General features: G+C 51.2%; 1 protein-coding gene across 1 annotated transcript in view; it reads left to right on the forward strand.

Moving 5' to 3' along the window:
• Positions 1-17,920, forward strand: part of PRMT8 (protein arginine methyltransferase 8) — a gene marked incomplete at both ends in the record, with an annotated part of 80,136 nt that overhangs the window by 26,528 nt on the left and 35,688 nt on the right. Inside the window, 3 exons of the mRNA XM_082850864.1 lie at positions 5,734-5,919; positions 15,453-15,608; positions 17,671-17,734. Of these exons, the coding sequence (XP_082706990.1) occupies positions 5,734-5,919; positions 15,453-15,608; positions 17,671-17,734 (406 nt within the window). The remainder of the gene's footprint in view (positions 1-5,733; positions 5,920-15,452; positions 15,609-17,670; positions 17,735-17,920) is intronic.

Consider the following 17,920-nt stretch of genomic DNA (forward strand, 5'->3'; position numbering starts at 1 on the left):
TCATTACCATCATCACCACCATCATCATCATCATCATCACCATCATCACCATCATCATCACCATCACCACCATCATCATCATCATCACCATCATCATCTTTATCATCACCATCATCATCATCATCACCACCATCATCACCATCATCATCATCACCACCATCATCACCACCATCACCACCATCATCACCATCATCATCATTATCATCACCACCATCATCATCATCTTTACCACTATCACCACCATCATCATCATTACCATCATCACCATCATCATCATCACCACCATCATCATCACCATCACCATCACCATCATCACCATCATCATCATCATCATCTTTATCATCACCATAATCATCACCACCACCATCATCATCATCTTTACCACCATCACCATCATCATCATCATCACCATCATCACCATCACCACCATCATCATCATATCATCATCATCATCATCATCATCATCATCTACCCTCATTTTTACGTGCAAGTGGGATTAGGTAAAAAAATTCTGTCCCTGAATCCCCAGCCCTGCCCATGGAAATCCCACCCACCCTTTGAGGACCAGCTGGACGCCTCTTCGGCAGGGAGCCATCCTCCCGTCTCCAGCTTTGGTGTTTCCATAGCCTTTTATCTTATCTCAGCATTTAGGAGCCTGGGCCTGTTTGCTGCAGTGGGATGGGGTGGACCGGGGAAATCGCAGGTGAAGTACTGGGGAGAAACTGTGCTGAAGATGCCCTGGGAAAGGCCAGGCCTGGGGGCAGGACACAGCATCTGAAGAGTCCTGATCAGCAGTTGGTACTAAGAATAGAAGACAAAGTCACAAATCCTCTCAGTGGAAGGTGACCCTGAGCGGATTGAGGGGCAGGCAGCAGCAGGAGGTTTTCCACCAGAGCAGCGCCTTGAGCCCTGGGCCCTGGGGAGGAAGGGGGAGAGCAGGACAGGGCAGGCCAAGGCTGGAGACAACCATGTGGATATGTTACCAGAACCAGACAAAGAGTCTCAGGGGACCCCGTGGAAGGGACCTTGGACTCAGAGCTGAATGGAGCTCAGGGGTGCAGGAGGCCCCTGTGACCTTGACCGTGCAACAGCCTGGTCCAGCTGGGACTTTTTCTATCTTTAATGTATTTAAATGGAGTCGAGATTGGGGTGAGCTTCACGCACAGAGCCTCCTCCAGCTTTAGAGGTGACTGCACAACTTCCTGAACACAGCGTCCTCTGGACACATGAGGCTAGAAAAAGGTTGGCTTTGTTTTAGTGCCCTCATCTGGTCACTGGAGTACAACGCCTGGGTCACACATCTTCAGAGGAGGGGCAGTCACAGAACTGGAGGCATGAGGACACGTCCTCCCAAGCCTCTCCCCCCAGGTCCCCTGGTACCTCCAAGGTCCTCAGAGAAGGATGCTTCCTGCTTCTCTCCCTGCCCCATCCTCACTCCCTCTACCCCCTCTCTGGGGGTCTCTCCCAAGTGAACCCCTCAGCTCCGCTCTGCAGATGGTTTCCAAATCCAGAGAGCCAGCCTCAGTTTCCTGTCCGAGGTCTGGGATCACATTTCCAAATTTCTACTTTTGGCTGTTTACAAATGTAGTACTTGTTAGTGGCATACATTTAAAATATATATATAACAAGCACAAGGAAGGAAAGTGTGCAGTGTTCACAGCCCCGTGAACAAGCACCGTGACAATTGCGGCCCATCCCAGTGCCTTCCCCTCCTCAGTCACAGGCATGAAAACGTTTTAATTCTAAAAATGCGATCACACTGTGTACTCATCTCCCACTGGTTCTCCTCAACCCACAGTTTGTCACGATCACGTTTCTGTCATTAAACACTCTTCTGCGACATTTGAAGTGGCTGTGTAGCCTCCAGTGTGGACGCCCCGTAGTTTGTACAATTGGTTCTGTTTCATGGAACCCCCAGGTTGACTCTTTATTTTCTGCCATGACGAATAGTGTCGTCACAAAATTCGTACAGCTACGTGCTCAAGATTATCCACGATCCTTTCTTTAGGATAAATTCCCAAAAATGGAATGGCTGGGTTAAAGGATTTGTGCTTTTCAGTGCATTTCGTCAAACTAGTTTCCCAGAAGTCTCACTAAAGGTATATGTCAGCACCTACTTTTCTGCAACCATTACAAATGCAGTTTTAGTCTTTTTGGAAGGGGGAGGTTTGAGCTTATTTGATATTTAAAAGTTATAACTTTCTGTGTTCATTTGAAGTTACCCGATTTCTAGAGAGGTTAATACATTTGCAGCTCGTTAATTTGCCGTTTGCGTTTAGCCTCATGTGAATTGACTGTAAGATCCTCTGTCCAGTGTCAAATTGGACTGGCTTGTCAGGGCTCTCTCCATATTAAGGTTATTAACCTGTGTCTGCCATGTATGTTAGAGATGTGCTTCTCACTTTACCGTTGACCTTTCGGCTGTGTTTATGGTATTTACCGGCTGGGACGGCATCACTGCCTGCCGGCCAGACATCTTTCCTTATATGATGCAATGACACGTCCAACTTCTCAGAGCCAAACCGAAGTTCATTATTTCCCCCCGCCCCACATGGCTCTTCCTGCTGACTCACTCATTCCTGTTAATGTCACCACCACTTTCGTAGCCACCCAGGCTTGAAATGTTGAAGTCATCTCTGATTCCAGCTTCTCTCTTCTCCCCTCCGTTCCGCCAGTTGCCAACTCCTGTGGGTCTATTTCTGCTAGTTCTCTTGCAGGCAGCCCTTCTGACACCACAGCGGCTCGTTATCTCTTGACTGGACTTTGGAACCAGAGGCCTCAGAGGTCATACCTTGCCTCCCCAGCCCGAGTGCCCCCCTCTTCCTTCCCCCTTGCCCCTCCTGCAGGCTACCAGCGCATCAATTTTCCCCAACTAGAGCTCAAGCCTAGAACTCCCTGGTTACAAACTGCCAACAGCTCCCCGTCGTCTCGTATTTAAATACAACCTCGGGGCTTCCCTCGGTGGCGCAGTGGTTGGGAGTCTGCCTGCCGATGCAGGGGACGCGGGTTCGCGCCCCAGTCCGGGAAGATCCCACATGCCGCGGAGCGGCTGGGCCCGTGAGCCATGGCCGCTGAGCCTGCGTGTCCGGAGCCTGTGCTCCGCATCGGGAGAGGCCACAGCAGTGAGAGGCCCGCGTACCGCAAAAAAAAAAAAAAAAAAAAAAAAAAAAAAAAAAATTAAAATAAATAAGTAAAATAAATAAATAAATCAATACAACCTCGTAGCCTGGCTGTAATCTCTGACAGCCCCATCTCCCACTATCTGGGCCGAGTTCCCCAGGAACACTCACTGCTGTTCCACACTTTTCCTGGTTGCGGAAGCCACACCCTCCAAGAGCTCCCTCCCGCTGTCGCCCCCACCACAATCTGTGGAGAAAGCTCCCAGCAATCCCGGGCCTCTCTGATTCTCTCACTGAAGTGACTAGTCTCTCCTTTGAACCCCCAGAGCAACCTGCTTGACCTTCTCTTGTAAAACAAATCTTTCTCCGTCATCCAGTGGAGACTCGGGGTCTTCCGCTTCCACCAGACAGCGTCCTTTGAGGGCGCGGTTCCCACACGTCTGTTTCTTCCACGGGACGATACAGCACTCACAGCCGCCGCCGTTCAGTGGGTATCTGTGGAATAAGGAGCACCAGCCCAGGTGGTGATGCCTGGGGACCATACTCCACTGCTGCTCCCCACCTCAGGCCCAGCCTCCTGGGACAGGGCACCCTGCTAGCCGCTTGGCAGAGCGTACGTCCCCCTCTGCGGGAGGCCGAACTGGGCTGACAGCCTCCGGCCCCAGGGCCTGGTTCACAGTCACCTCTTTGTCCCCGTGACCGGTGGTTATTGAGGTGAACGGACCCTGAATCCATCCATCTTTGCCTCGTGATGCCACGCGTGACGCGTGATGCATGGTGTGTGGTGGGCACTTCGTAAGTTGGCACCGTCGAAAGAATCTCAGGGGACCCCATGAAAGGGACCTTGAACTCAGGGTTGAGTGGAGCTCAGGGGTGCAGGAGGCCCCTGTGACCTTGACCATGCAAGAGCCTGGTCCAGCTGGGCCTTTCTCTCTCCTTAATATATTTAAATGGAGTGATGATTGGGGTGAGCTTCACGCACAGAGCCTCCTCCAGCTTTAGAGGTGACTGCAGCCAGCACGGGAGTGTGCAATTGACAGTCTATTTTTAGCCTCCTGGAGACCGTGACCAACATCCCAAGTGGAGGGTGGGCACACCTGCTGCATTCTAATGAGGCAGCCCGTTGCCTCTGCTGCCAGACAGCCCGGCATCGTGCCGACCTGAAACCTGATGTTGCTAAACTGGGAAGTCTGCCTATTTCCCAGAGGCTGTAGCCTAGATACACCAGGAAAACAGGACCATCACCCCACCCTCCCCAGCTTGCTCCCCTCCAGCCTGGGACTCTGGGCATGATGGAGGGGATGGACTCGGATTTCTTGATCTTGCTCTAGGACCTCCCTGTTTCCCTTGCTAGAAAGGAGATAGTAAGTCTGCATTGACCCAGCTTACAGATGAGAAAACTGAGGCATAGAATAGGGAGATGTTAATGTACTCTGAGTACTGCTGCTACTACTAATGAGAATAACAATAATAGAGCACTTACTATATGCCAGAAACTGTTCTAAACCCTTTACAAATATTAACTCATCACTGAAAATAGATTGTTCAGAATTCTGCCCCTTTTGAGGCCTTTGCTGTGCCGTGCACATCTGGATTTCCTACACTTCAGGGAAAGGTGTTTCTTCTCCCGGCAGAACAATGCTTCTGCAGTGAACTCTGAGCCTCTGGGCGTCCATCTCCTCCTCTGTCCTCCCGTTAGCCCGTGGAGGAGGAAGCGCTGGTCAGTGCCGGGCAGCAGCTGTGGTGTGTGGAGCTGAGCTGGCTGTCAGGGTCGGGGAACCCAGGAAAGGGCAGTGCACTGGCAGGAGGCTGGCTGTCAGTGTGGGCACTTGCATTTCAGAGGAAACTTCTGCTGATGTTCAGAGTAAAACTGTGAATCAGAAACTGGGAATGGTGGAGCAGCAAGACAACAGGTGTGAGAAACCAGAACCTAAGAGACCTGCATTTTGGGGGCCAGGTGCTGCTTGCGGGGTGGGGAGAAGTCCAGGGGCTTGAGCTGCCTAAGGACGCAGGTGGGACTCATTTTAAGAACTCAGACTCACGATGCGCTGGGCCCTTTTCTAAGCACTTTCCAGGCACCAACTTGTCTAACACTCAGGATGACTCTAGGACGTGTGGACCATTTTATTCCCGTTTTAGAGTTGGGGAAACTGAGGCACCAAGAGGTGAATAACTCTGTCCAAGGTTGTGTGGCTGCGAGTGGCGGGGCTGGGATTCACGTTTCGGGGGGCTGGCACTGGAATCCATACTCCAGCCACTCTGCTCTGGGATGCTGTGTGATGCCATTACGTCTTTCCCTTTATTCGCCTCTAAGAGATGGTATTATTGTCCCCATTTAACAGATAGGCCAACTGAGGCCCAGATCTGCTCAGGTCACCCACTAGTAGGAGACGGAACTGGGTTATATTCAGGTTGGTTGGGCTCCTGGGTAGCACACCACCATCCCACACAGCACAGCCAACAGCTTGGGGACACCATTGCCCCTTCGCTGGGGCTGCTGGGGCTGATTGGAGCCGGCTTGGGGCGGGGCGGGAGCGGGAAGGAGGGAGGGTAGAGTCTCAGAGGGCAGGACCTCATGGGTGCTGTTCACACCTGCCCCTTCTCTTCCCCGCAGGTGAGCAGCCCACCCTCGCAGCCCCCGCAGCCCGTCGTCCCAGCCAAGCCTGTGCAGTGTGTCCACCATGTGTCCACTCAGCCCAGCTGCCCGGGACGGGGCAAGATGTCCAAGCTGCTGAACCCGGAGGAGATGACCTCGAGGGACTATTACTTCGACTCCTACGCGCACTTTGGGATCCACGAGGTAAAGCATCCTGTGTTGGTGGCCGAGCGAGGCAACCCCAGTTCCGCTGTGGCTGCCCCGTCTCCTTGGACAGCATCATGTGTGCAGCTCTCTGCTGTCATGAAGGGAGTTCTCCCCGTCGCTCGAGGGCCCTGGCCCTGTCTCCATCCCGGGGGCCCCACAGGCGGGGGCTCAGGGCCAGGCTTGGAGCAGGTGAGCAAGTGAAAGCACGTGTTTGGGTGTTCCTCAGCTGAGAGCCAGGGGTGCTTCCGTGGTCCTTGTTTTACGGGCCAGCACCCTCGCCTCTTCCTGACCCTGAGCCTGGGAGGTCCGGGAGGACCGGACGTCCTTGGTCCTTTGCTACAGAAGCTCGGGTGCTTTGCAGCTAGCGTCCCAAGGCCACAATGACCTTCTGGCATCATCATGTCCAGTCCTCAGTCAGGCACGAGCCCTCAGGTTCATCCTGGACCAATGAGCACTTCCAGGGAAGAGTCAGCAGGCTTCCTTGGAAACCTGGCTCTGTCTGACATCCTGACTGATTCTCAGGAAATTCTTATGTCTAAATGCCGTCTTCTTCCATAGCAGGGAAGATTGATGTTAGCTGTAGAACAGAACAGAGCTACCCGACTAGAGGCTTCCTGGCTGCAGCGGGGGCCACAACAGTAGTTTTACCTCCCTCCCCACCATCTCCAGCACTTCCTCACCCCAGATGAACAGCTGACACGAGCCGAGTGCTTGCCCAGGGCTGGCCACTCTTCTGAGTACATTGTATGTGTCGTTTCATTGATTTCCCAAGAGCTCTATGAAGAAGGTACTTCTGTTATCCCCTCAGTGTGACGACATCGAGAAAGGAACAAAAGCTTGCTTGCTATGCAAATGCTTTTTGAAAACAAGTCCCAAAGCTCCCCTTTCAATTAGATGCTTCTGTGAACCCTTCCTGTATCCAAACGGTGATGCGGCATTGCCGGAAGTGTGTTTACTAAGTAACAGGCAACGAGTTTTTGAGTGTCTGCTCCACACTGGGTATTGCTCCCAGCTTTTTATGTCACTGGCTCATTGATTCCTGAGGTCAACCCTGTGAGGTTGGTATTATTATTTGTCCCCATTTCACAGATGAGGATACAAGACCTTACGAATCTTATCAACCTTCATTCATCTTTGCTGATTCCTTTCCGTGCAAGGTCACGAGCTGATACACGCAGAGCTAGAAATGAAACCTTCACGTTTGGGGGACCCGGGGCTTCATCTCCTAATTTCCAGGCCATACAGCCTTTCTTTCTTTCTGGAAACTTCGGCTTTGTTCCTGCTGGTCCTTTTGCAATTTCCCATGGAGGCAGAGGGTGGAGGAGTTTGGCCCCTGAGGACTGCTCTCCCGGTCAGAGCATTGATTAAGCCTGGGGCCTGCAGGGGAGGGGCTGGGCCCTGTGTTTAGTTCTGGGGGCCTGGCCCAGGGGGGCCTGTGCAGCTGAGGCTGCAGCTTCCGGTGGCTTCCACTGGGGTGGGGTTGCGATGGTGCACGGAGCCCAGTCCTAGGCCTGAGAGGTGAGAAGGTCTGGGAGGGAGGAAGGGTGCTTTCAAGAGCTTCCCTCCTCAAGACCCTGCCTCTAATTAAAGGACAGTCCTGTGTCCTTGGGCACCTGTCTCAGAGCAGATTGCTGGGAAGAGACAGCAGTTCCAGGGATCCTAAAATGCCCCCCTTGGGCCTGCCTGGACCCCCATTAGGGACCAGCCGAAGGCAGTGTGCCCCTCCCATCCGCCCTCCCGTCCTCAGGCCCCAGCCCCGCAGAGCCCCCTCCCATTGATTCCTCCCACCCCTCCCTGCAGCACACGTAGGCACCTAGGATGTGCCCTCCGGTGCTGTTACATCTCTATGATTCCTTCAGGACGGGGCTCCCCGGCGCTCCGCACACTGTCTGGTTTGTCTGGGTTTGATGAAACAGCAGCTCAGCTCATCACTCAGGCACTGCCTGGTCCCCACGAAGGCCGGGCATCCGGAGCGTCTGATCTCCACTGGGAGAAGATACCCAGGGTCACCAGATACATATAGTATGTACCAGGCTCCCTCCATTTCATGTATTGCTAGAAAAATCAGACCTGTTCCTGCACATACACAAACACAGTGCAGACTGAGCTAATGAACTTGGAGTAAAGGATCTTCAGGTCACCATCTCATTTCTCTCCTTAGTAACCTGTCCGAGAATAGTTTTAGCAGCCCTTCGCACTGGGAAGTACTTCTGATCACCCAGCTTAAATCCTTCTTGCTGCTGCTGGGGGCCAGGCCTAGATCCTGGCTCCTGGGGAAATGCATAGGTCTTTAACGCTGGGGCAGCTAGCTGGCCTCCCTTCATCCCTGAGCTTCCCTTCTGGCCTGTTTGGGCTCCACGATCATCTGCTGTAAAAGGAGGTGAGGGCAGGTAGATGGCCTCCTACCGTCGTTCTCTGCAGACAGGGCCTGTTCATTTCTCGTTGTCAAACACAAGGGATCTCCTTTCCGTGCCAGACGGCTCGTGGCGATGCCTTTGCTTCCGCAGTCTGGACAAGACCCACGTCTCGCCATCCCATCCGGAGCCGAGCTGGCCCTTTGCAGCCTCTTCCCGTCATTAACAAGATGCTCACACGGGCGGGCAGCGGCACTGCCAGCTCGCTGATTAACGGTGATCAGTGAGTGTTTGGGAAACATGGTGCAGGCTGGATAGGGGTGGTTTAGTCTATAAATGCAAACAAGAAGTGCCGAGTGGCAGGGGGACAGCGCAGGGAGCTGGAGAGCACAGCAGGAGGTGCTTCTGGACGCTTTTCTTCTTGCATCCCATGGCCTCTCCTGCGATGACTCCATGCTCAGCCTCCGGAGGTCAGGGGCCTGTGCATTCCGGACCAGGGCCTCTGTGACAAGAAAGGAGTCCTGGACAGGAGCAGATGTGACAGATGTGTCCTTGTGCACAGAGGGGAGCGGCCCAGCCCCACGGCCTCTGAGATCCTAGCTCTGAATTCTCGGCATCTTGAACGGTCAGCCTTGGGCATGGGGCCTCAGCTGCCAGGAGAATCCGCCCCAGTGGGGCCCTGTTCCCAGCCCCCCAGCCCTGGGCGCTGAGCCCACTCCTGGCCAGCTATCTTCTTTGCACAATCTTACTGCAGGGTTTTTGGAAATAGATTCTTCAGGGCCTCATTTCCCAGCAATTAGTCAATGTGCTGCCATGTGTTCAGTGGGCAGCAGATAAAGTCACCCACAGCTGGGGGTGGGAATTGTTGTCACTGAAGAGTGGCATGCTCCTGGCTGAATGTCTGGAGACGTCTTTGGGCTATTCTCCTTCAGGGGTGATTAAAGCAGGGGTACAGGAAGGGTGGGGAGAGACTTTCTTTGAACAGGGTGAGTAGGGGAAGCCTTGCTAAGCCACAACTTCTCCCCCGCCCCCAGAACTTTGTGCCTTCGGAATGAACTCCTGTGGGCTGGAGCCTTAAAGAAGGGAAAGGGGGGCCGAAGAAGTGATGAAAGATAATGAATTAAAGGGGGCCCCTTGGGGGGATCCCTTTTAGCAGCAGCAGGACCTGCAGAGATACTGGGCCAACCTCATTCCATCAGGAAAGGCAGTGAGAACTTTGAACGACGAGTATGATTGAGAGATTTCTGAACCTGTGTCATTATTCTGCCTCCGTTCCTTACTCACCCTCAACAATTTCTTCACAGAGATGAAAAGGTCACCGTTTTCACAAAGAACAAGAGGTAGCACTTTTGTAACACTAACTCTACCTATTTAGTCATGACAACAGCCCTATGAAATAGCTTCTCTTTTTACCCCATTCTCTAGATGAAGAGATTGAGACATGGAATGCTAAATGATGTTCTGGGCTGGCCGGAGAGCTCCAAAACTTCGGAGCTATGATTCGTGTGCAGGAGTTGGGCTCTGTCGTTACAGAGCACCAATTTCACACCGTGCAGTCTTGTGGTCTCACAGTTCCGAGGCCTTGTCCTTTTGATGTCGAGCAGTCTTGCAGTGTTTGGTTCTAGAGAGCTTCTGGAGGGAGAGGTTGAGCTCACTTTCGAAGTACTTAAGAGTCAGACATGAACTCAATTTAACCAAACCCTCACCTTATTCAGTTTCTAATATGACCAAAGACATAAGCCTTGGGGCAACACAGGAGGTAGTGCTGGGCTGAAAAGCAAACACAAATGTTTTTAGCCCCTGTGGGGCCCCAGGCCCTGATACAGGAATTAAAGTCCCGCATCCCAACCTACTCAACTCCTAAACCTGCTCAGCCCCTGATTGGATTGAACTGACCAGCCCATCATTCTAGCTGCCTAACAAAAGAAAGGCTATTCCCTCCTGGAAAAAGAACAGCAACAGACTAACTTCACCACTATTGATCCTTGGATACCATCTATGGCATAAAATAAAAATGATAAGACCTGTGAAGAAACAAGAGAATTTGGTTCATAGTCAAGGGAAAAATCAGTCAATAGAAACAGATCTATAGACAGCCCAGGTGTTGGAATGATTAAATAAAGATTTGTAAATAACTATAATAAATACGATTTAAAAAAATTTCTAGGAGGAGATGGATATAATAGGTGAAATTGAAGTCCTACAACTGAAAAATGCAATAGCTAAACCAAATATTCGCTGGATGGGATTAATAACAGGATACGTAGAAGAAAATATCTATGACCACGAGGACAGGGAAAGAGAAATCATTGAAACTGAAGAATAGAGAGAAAAAAATTGACAAGTGAACAGAGCCCCAGTGACTTTGGGGACAGAATTAAGTGGTAAAACATGTGAGTAATTGGAGTTCCAGAGGAGAAGAGAAAGAATGGGACAGAAGAAAATGTTTGAAGAAATACAGAGGATAGATGTCTAAAATTGACAAAACAAACAAAACCCCAGCAACCCTCTGGATTGATTTGCTCAAACAATGAGTCCACATCTGAAACAGCCTCTGCGGTTGTAGTCAGCATCTGATTACGTTTAGGATGATCCGTAGCCATTCTCCAAGCTCCATCTCTCTTCTGCACAGCCCAAATCGGCAAATTGGATGTGGATGTGGGTTTCCTGGAATTAGTCCCCTGGATTAATGGGTCTCATGGAGCTAGTGTTCCAATAGTTCAGAGCCAGTGTCCAACTATCCTCAAAAATCTGTTTATTTTCCTTTCTCCAATGCACACATGCTGGTAAATGCCTGCAGGTCATCTTGGGGAAGACTTGGAGAAAGATTAACAGTACACATTTTTGTCAACATAACAGGGTTTCTCCTCATGTGACATGGCCTCCCCTTCCTTTAAGGGCTCCTACATCTATAAATTGGCTCAGGTCTGGGAATCCACTGAGGGGCCATGACTCCCTGTTTTGGTGATTCGAGCCTGACTTCCATTCATGAGACCTATAACTTTTCTGCTTAAACAGATCAAGTCAGAATTTAGTGTGTTTTCCACTGTTTGTTTTCTAGAGGTACTTTAATGAACTGGCCAGCACCGTAGGTCTTGGTGAGCCCGACTGCCCTGAATACTGCTTTGGCTCTCCTCTCCTTTACAGTAGCCATGCCCACCTCATCTTTGGCGATTACACAGTACAATTTGGTCCCCGATACCCCAAGATCCTAGCTGGATATTGTTCCCGTGGCAACTAGGAATCTCAGTTCCCAGTGTAATCTCTGATCTATAGAGAAGGGCACACAGAGCTCTTCAAGGCTACTGGACTTCCCTCATAAACTTCTTCCTCACAGCTGCGGTGAGAGGTCTGTTCTCTGGCATTGCTGAGCGAGTCTCATGTGACAGATGGATTTTAACATTCCAGTCTCCTGAAGTCTTTGGATGCCTTCCTCTTCAGCAGCTCAAGGAAGTTCTGGCATTTCCACTTCATTTAGTGTAGACTAACTTTTGGTCCATGTTTCAGTCAATCAACCATGCCAACTGTTAGAGGCATTCCAAGACCCTGGAGGTAAAACAGTGAATCCACAGTCTTCGCTTAGTGGACCTATGTCAATAGACTCGGCTCAATCCAACTTTATGTTCCCTCCATCTTGATCCCTCACCCTTACTATACATCCCCACATCTATTCCCTATATTTTAATCTATATGTTAGAAGTATCATGCAGTTCTTTTGGTGTGTATCACACCTCCTCATGGGTCACTCTTTGTGCCTTGTTCTTTGGGGTCTGCGTGGAGTCAAATCCAGTTATGGGGTTTTTGGGGATGGGTCCTGAGGAGTATTAACATTACCTGGCTAGCAACTACCTCAAAGGACACCAGTACGACTCTTCAGGAAAAGGAAAATGAACTTTCTTGGGCAGGGGTAGAAGGTGTTTCTACTGGCAGAGAATACGGTAATTTAGGGACTTGAGGTCCCAGCTTCATCAGAATCTGCCTGTATGTTCCTATTCCAATTTTCAGGACCCTATTCTTTCCCAACAGATGACTCAACTTTAACAAAAGAGGCCTTGCAAGGATGGGAATTCAATTTGTGTTGTAATTCAGGCAGGATTAGACTTTGGCTTTGGTTTTCAGAAATCTTGACCCTGCAAGAAAATAAGGTTTTTGTTCCTTTCTTTTATTTTCTTCCTTTTCTTTTCTTTTTTTTCCCCAGAAGTCATAGAAGTTTTCAGGTGCTCTATGAAGACCTTGAGCTGGGAATTTAAATCCCTGAGCTCATCATTTTCTTTTTCTAAGTTTTCTAGCACAATTAGCAATAACCAACCAACAAATCCACCCCATTACATTCCTTACTTTGACTAAAATGTTCTAAGGTGGCAAATACTTGGTCATCCGGAGTCTTGCCTTCTGTAGGAACTTTGTCACCAGTGTCTAAGGCTAAAACTTGAGTAACTCTTTTGCCATTTCACCAGTGCCCTCTTCACCAATGGCAATAGACTTCTTAGTGCCTTTAAATCTAATCAGATCAGAAAACCAATTCCAGAAAACTCAGAACCAATTCAGAGAACCCATTCTTAGATTCTGCTCCATAGGAGCTATTCTTGGTGTGAAATTTTGTATCGGTCAGGGCTCAACCATGGAAGCATCTGTATAAGTTCAGTTCAGGATTGCAGGGAATTGGCTCATGCAGTTGTGTAAGGTTGTTGTCTCCATGTCTGATGCTGAAGCTTGAAGTAGGTAGGTTACAGGGTAGGTAACCAGGAAACGACTATGAATGCAAACTAAGGGGAGATCAGGAGTAGCTACAACTCATAAGCACAAGCTTGAACCCTATGAGGACGGGCTGAAACACACATCCATTCTATTGCCTTTGACCTTGGTGGGGAGCATATCCTATAGAGGCTGGAGTGTTTCACCTTGGAGCTAAACACACACACACCTGGCTCAGGAGTCAGAGAGGCTGAAGGCAAGGGTAGAGCAATTGTAAGCCCAGCTGCTGCTTCGTGCCAACAAGGTGGACCAACCCATCAGCAGTGACAAACGTGAACTACAGAATGCTTCCTGCTTCCTTGGTATCTTCTGAATCTCGTGGGAATCTCCCTCATGAACCACCTTGACTAGAGACATAGTAGAAAGACAATTCTGGGAAATATAGCTCCACCTGGTAAGGTGACTGATTACAAAGCCATCACACATGTGTGCACAGAGCTTCAAAAACATGAAGCAACATCTCCAGAGCTAGAGGGAGAAAAATACATCCCACTGTTGAAGATTTTTGAACACTTCTTTCTTGGTGATTGACAGAACAGATACACACACAATAAACAGTAAGGATGTAGAAAATCTGAACAACACCATCAAACAACCCAGCGTAGTAGGCATTTATACAACATTGCATCCCCAGAGTACAGAATACACATTTTCTTGTTAAGTGCACATGGGAACATTCACTAAGATAGATCATATGCTAGCCCATAAACACATCTCAATTAAGTTTCAAAAGACTGAAATCATGTAGAGGATGCTTTCTTGGTCATAATGGAATTAATTTAGAAACCAGTAAACAGTAAATTATCTAGAAAATCTCCAATATTTGGAAATTAGGCAACAACTGAGAACAGGGTCAGAAATCACAAGAGAAATTAGAAAATATTCTCAACTGAATGATAGTGAAAGCACAGTGCTATGGACCTGATGTTTGTGTGCCCCTCCCCCCACCCCCGCACCAAGACTCATGTGTTGAAATCCTAACTCCCCATGTGATGGTGTTAGAAGGTGAGGCTTTGGCGAGGTAATTAGGTCATGAGGGTGGAGCCTTTGTGAATGGCATTAATGCCCTTATAAGAGGCCTTGCTTCCTTGCTCTGCTCTCCATCATGTGAGGATACAAGGAGAAGGCAAACCAGGAAGTAAGTCCTCACCAGACACTGGATCTGCTGGCACCTTGATCTTGGACTTCCCATTCTCCAGAACTGCCAGACATACATGTTTAAGTCACCCACTCTATGGTAATTTGTTATAGCAACTGAAGTGACTAAGACATACAACATATGAGAATTTGTGGAATGCAGTTAAAGCAATCTTTAGAGGGAAATTCATAGCTTTTTAAAAATATCTATTTATTTATTTTTGGCTGCATTGGGTCTTCGTTGCTACGTGCGGGCTTTCTCTAGTTGCGGCGAGTGGGGGCTACTCTTCATTGCGGTGCACGGGCTTCTCATCGCAGTGGCTTTTCTTGTTGCAGAGCATGGGCTCTAGCACGCGGGCTTCAGTAGTTGTGGCGAGTGGGCTCAGTAGTTGTGGCTTGCGGGCTCTAGAGCGTAGGCTCAGTAGTTGTGGTGCACGGGCCTAGTTGCTTCGCGGCATGTAGGATCTTCCCGGACCAGGGCTCGAACCTGTGTCCCCTGCACTGGCAGGAGAATTCTTAACCACTGCGCCACCAGGGAAGTCCCCTCCTGTGATGCTCTTAATGACACTCTGAAGTGGACACTGCAGTCCCCTTAAGGGAGGCACAGAGAGGATAAGTAACCTGCCTGAAGCCACACAGCCAGGCAGCATCAGAGCCAGGATGCAGCCCCCGGCTGTCGCCTCCCTCTTACCAACCTCTTGCACCTCCTCTCTGGCTGCCAGAACAGGCGCTGCCGGCCCCGGCACTGAGGCTGACGTGGAGTGGGTGCCACGTGTTTGGGAGCCCCTCGGGTTCACCACCTAGTGAGAGGCCCGCGTACCACAAAAAAAACAAAACAAAACAAACCAAGCAAATAGAAAAAGTACACACACACACACACACACACACACACACACACACACACACCCTCCTTTAATAACCTGTTTCACGACAATTCTCTCACGATGGCAGAAAGTTCTGCTTCAGGTCTAACTTAAATCTCTCATGCTGTGTTTGTATTGCTCCTTTCTTTGGGTTTTTGTTAAGTTGGAGCTTTCCCAGGTCTGGACGTGAGTTTCTCCTTTAATGGCACAAGGCGCTCTTTCGCCTTGTAAGGGGCAGAGTTTTAGGACGTTGTGTGTACTGATGTGGGAGCCCCTGGCACAGCTGTCCTCTTCCGTGGCTCTGCCCCGTGACAGAACTGAGGTCCCTGAGGAATTCGTCGGGACAGCCCTGGGCCCATGACCTGACAGGTGTGCGCCCAGGTGCCCTGAACACATCAGCTCTACCTTTCCTTCCATACAGGAGATGCTGAAGGACGAGGTGCGGACGCTCACTTACCGGAATTCCATGTATCACAACAAGCACGTGTTCAAGGACAAGGTCGTACTGGACGTGGGGAGCGGCACTGGGATCCTCTCCATGTTTGCTGCCAAAGCAGGGGCCAAGAAGGTGTTTGGGGTGAGCATGCCACTCCCTCCACTGGCCTCTGCGGGGACGCTTCCTTGCTGGGGTCACACCCTCCAGACGGAAGTCAGACATAGCTCTCAGGAGGTGGGCAGGCTCCCGGGCTCCCTGTCACCTGGGCATTGCTCCTGGCCTTGTCCCGGAATAGCTGACATTTGTGGAGGACTTTTGACTTTTCCGAAACCATTTTGGTATCATCACTATCTTAGAGTCCTTAGCCCTACTGTGGGCTGTGGTGGCAGGGCAGGGTGGCTACACCTGTGAGCTGTGGTTGGAATCTCCACTATTCCACTCCCGAGAAGTGTGATCTGGACAATTCACTTCTCTTCTGTACCTCGGTTTCCCCATCTATAAAATGGGCATAATTACAGTACCTTGCCCACGGGGTGACTGTGAGGAGTGAGTGATTTTAATATGTAAGCCAAGTGCTTAGAAAGGCGCCTGCGTAAGTCAAATGCTCAGTAGTTATTAGTATAGTCGGGGCCCTAGGTGGTAACAAGACGGGCTTCTCTCTCTGTTCTTTAAAGGCAAGTTGGTAGATTTAATTCTGCTGTTCTGGCCGCTGTTGCCTCTCCAGCTAGAGGTGGTAGTGGTGGACCTTCTGGGAAGGCTCCCACAATGCAGCTGCACACAGCCTGAGGACGGGGGGCTGGGAGGCTCCGGAGCTGGGAAGAAACTGAAAAAGAAGAGCTCTGAGCTTCCGACTGACATTTGAAAAATGCAGTGGGTCTGGGGCTGGAAAATGGGAATCTATCTTGATCAAAATTCAAGGCACACTGCAGTCAAACAACACGCAGCCCGTGCACAGGACAGCCCAGCACAGAGGCTGGCGGGGAGCTTTCAGTGGGGCTTCGGTAGCTCGGTCATCCCGCAGCCTGTCCTGAGACCCCCCTGGCTCCCGGTTGACTAGAGCCCTCCAAGTCCCCCTGTCCCCCCATCAGTGCCTGTCCCTAAGCCCCGGCAGGAACAGCATCCTCCTCCATGCCTGACCCGGAAGGTACCGGGGCCCTGGCTGGAGGGGGTCTCTGGGACCCCTGACCTGTCTCAAGACACCTCTGTTGTAGCCTTGACCGGGAAAGCTATGACGTACTCACCTGAGGTGCGTGTTGAGGGTACGGGTCCAGCCCGGACACCCAAGGTCAAGTCCTTCACGGTACTGTCCCTCCCCACGGGCCAGCCTTCCTTCCTTCACAGGGCCTCCCCTCCAGGATGGGGGCTTCTGGCCAAGGGACCGACTCCCCTTCCAAGGCGCTCACAGAGCCTCAGGGCAGGACGTACACCCCCTGTAACGCCCCACCCTCCCTTCCAGGGTGTCTCTGAGGCCCCAGCTCAGCTCCGGAATGGGACGGGAGCCCAGGGCTGAGCCAGGCTAGGCAGGGCTGCCCGTCCTTCTCTTCCAGGTGCGGGGCTCCCTCTGTTTCCAGCAACCTGGCCTCCCCGACTGGCCCAGGCCTCCTAACCCCAGGCTGGGGCTTGGTCCGCTGTTCGCGCAAGGTCCTGCTCTCAGCGCATGGTCAGCGAATTGCTCAAATACCTTGGCCCTTTGCTTAGGAGATCTGGGGAGCCTGGAAAGACTGCTAGATTCAAAAGAACCAGTTCTTTCAAAGGTGGCGACTGCGGAAGGGATGAGAGTTAACAGGCGTCGGCCCGTGGGGTGGGGAAGGATCCTAAGACGCCCTGAGCCCCTGGACCCTGCCGTTTAACCAGGGAGGGCCGGGGGTGGGAGGATGACCTCAGGGAGGCTCACAGCCACTCTGGGGGTCTCTGCCTCCCACCTCCTCTCCCGGGAGGGCAGTGACTGTGCCAGGAGAGTGAGGCCTGCCAGCCCCTCCCAGATCTCCCAGCTCAGAGACTGGGCCCTCCATGGTGGGGCAAAGGCAGACCAGCGGAAGAGCCCGTGAGTCGGGAGGGCCGCGGGTTAGGTTTTCATCTGCCACGAAGTAGCCGTGCAGCTGTGGGCGGGTCACCTCACCCCTCCAGACCTCTGCCCCTCCGGCTGTTACACTGGCCCTGGACATACGGTGATTCTTCCTCCTTTGCTCTGTGTCCTTCCTAGATTGAATGCTCCAGTATTTCTGACTATTCAGAGAAGATCATTAAGGCCAACCACTTGGACAACAGTAAGACTTACCTCTGCGTGCTTTCCCGTGGATGGAAGGGGGTGAGGGGACTTGTACTTTCTTGTCTGGGTGGCAGAGACTGACATAAGAGCGCTTGGCCTTGGAAACGTGGAGGCCAGCTGAGGCCCTGTTAGCAGGACTGTGCCCACGGGGCTCCGAGGGTCGCATTCCCTGCCTGGTCGGCAA

This window comes from Leucopleurus acutus (genome assembly GCF_964270905.1).
Source record: "Leucopleurus acutus genome assembly, chromosome: 11".
In the NCBI taxonomy this organism is placed as follows: domain Eukaryota; kingdom Metazoa; phylum Chordata; class Mammalia; order Artiodactyla; family Delphinidae; genus Leucopleurus; species Leucopleurus acutus.